We start from the raw sequence: 2,112 nt of genomic DNA, 5'->3' as shown, positions 1-2,112 counted from the left end.
GCGGATGTGATATAGTGCTACTAGAAAATCTATTAAACAATCGATATTGAAATAAATTAGAAAATATAGTGTTAAAACCAAAAAGGAAATTGAAAATACAGTATCGAAATTAAAACTACAAATAAAAAAGTATCAAAATCCAAAAAAAAATATAATATTTTTTTGCCCTATTAATTTTGTGAAATATTGTTTGTGAAAATAGACGTGGGCTTATTTATTGTCTTATTGTTCCAGAAAATCTGCAACGTCAAGAAACAAGGCATTTTTATATTTGGTGGAAGTTTAACATGGGCTCATTTATTAACTTATTGTTCAATTATTCATCTTGTTCGGTAGTGGGGAGTTTTGGTCTATTCTTGGAGTCTAGGAGAAGACCCAAATGGAGTCGTCGGGGGTGGGGAATGAGGAAGATATCATATAACCTAAGAATAAAGGTTTATTATTAAGAGCTATTTGTTTACAATAATTTTTTTATACACATCAATTTATATTTTAAAATGTTATAAGCATATTAAAAAAAAATTGTTATATGTGGAGAAAAATTATTGTATGTTTGGTTTTTCTTTTACCTTTTCATTTAACATATTTCCTTTTGTCGATATTCCTCCACGTTAATTACTCAGCTTGTTCGAAATTATTAAATAACCCTCTCCTACTTTATTTGGTAAGAACATCATCAATCTTAGATTCTTAGAATTCTTTTTTTTTTTTTTTGAGTTTCTAAAATATAATTTGCTTTATCTTAATTATATCTTTTCATTTGATTGCTTCGTGCTGCTTTATATGAGTACTTGACCTGTCAGCTTCTTCTATGTGATGTTCGTCTTTTTAGTTGTGCCTTCTGAGCATAGTTAAAATATCCAAAAACGCATGTTAATTATTGCATAGAGGAGGGCTAATGCGATTTGCTTTATGTATTACGATTTACCATTATGGGTATATATTCAGTAGATAATTGTAGGAACAAAATAAAATCACATTCATATATCATAAATTTAAATAACAGTACAAAGACACAAAAGGAAACCAACACTCGTTTTACATATTATATAAAAAAAACACTAAACATGTATTACGTTAAGGATTTTAAACCATCTAAACATATGAACTACATATAGTTTCATACATTTATTTATTTCATGGAGGTGAAGAACCCTAAATTCGAAGCTGAGACCCATCAAGGACAAAAGACAACCCTATAATTGGTTCCACCAGGACATGAAAATGTGCCAGTTCTGTCATTCTTGTAGCTTAAAAAATCAGGACATCGATCTTTAAAAAATCTTGAATATTCAGTCGGCCCACAATCCTCTGTGTAACAACAGTATTTTTGGTTCTTGAACACCGTGCATGGGTTGTTGCAGCCACCGGGTGTCCGTAACACGTCAGGGCACTGGCCATTGATGTCGGCAATGCATCTGCTGCTGCTAGTGCACCCACCGGAAGTGGGGCTAAATTCCATTGGCAGGTTGAACCCATCGATAACAGAAACATCGAAGTAATCAAAATTCATGTACTGATTAAGAGCGTATTCAGCCACTGTGTTGGGCGTTTTACCAAAAGCTTGGCATTGGAGGAGGCCATTGCAGTCACCGGTCTGACAACTGCCTCGACCAGACGCATCAAAGTTGCAGTTGGTACGGGGCCATATACGAGCTGTTGATGTTCCAGGTGCAACATCTAAAGACCAGGTTTCACCGAAATTTAGCTGCCGGCCACCACCGGGAGTTGCACCAGCCCAGACGGTGAACGGACAGTTGTTGTGGATATTAAAATTGGCCGCATTGGCAATGTGAAAACAAAGAGTGAAGAAAAAGAGAAGGAAAGTGGAAGCTGTAGAGAAGGTCATTGTGGTTGTGGGTGTGTATACAGACTCAGACTGAGACTCGTTTATATAAGGTTTTTGGGAAGAGATAAATGCATGGAGAATTGGAAGGGTTGTATTCATAGGCCCTTCATGTTTATGAGGAATTTTGTTTCTTATGTGGAATATATGTTAGCCAACCAACTTGCATATATTATACTGTAACATATTTTTTATCAGTTTAGGTTGTTATATTATAGTATTAATGTTATAAAAAGATTATATATATATATATATATATATATATA

The 2,112-nt window shown here is 34.0% G+C and overlaps 1 protein-coding gene across 1 annotated transcript; it reads right to left on the bottom strand.

Annotated features, from left to right (window-relative positions):
• Positions 1-1,022: 1,022 nt before the first annotated feature.
• LOC111884119 (thaumatin-like protein) lies at positions 1,023-1,886 on the bottom strand. Its single transcript, XM_023880441.3, has one exon. It carries the CDS (start codon positions 1,847-1,849, stop codon positions 1,178-1,180), a length of 672 nt encoding a protein of 223 aa, XP_023736209.1. The 5' UTR covers positions 1,850-1,886; the 3' UTR covers positions 1,023-1,177.
• Positions 1,887-2,112: the final 226 nt, after the last annotated feature.

The sequence above is a fragment of the Lactuca sativa genome, chromosome 3, assembly GCF_002870075.4.
Source record: "Lactuca sativa cultivar Salinas chromosome 3, Lsat_Salinas_v11, whole genome shotgun sequence".
In the NCBI taxonomy this organism is placed as follows: domain Eukaryota; kingdom Viridiplantae; phylum Streptophyta; class Magnoliopsida; order Asterales; family Asteraceae; genus Lactuca; species Lactuca sativa.
Note: the sequence above shows the minus strand (reverse complement) of the source record. Positions and strands in the feature narration are given on the sequence as shown.

Bases quoted from the DNA above. Each gene is read 5' to 3' on its own strand.
- LOC111884119 (XM_023880441.3), bottom strand. From the start codon at position 1,849: ATGACCTTCTCTACAGCTTCCACTTTCCTTCTCTTTTTCTTCACTCTT.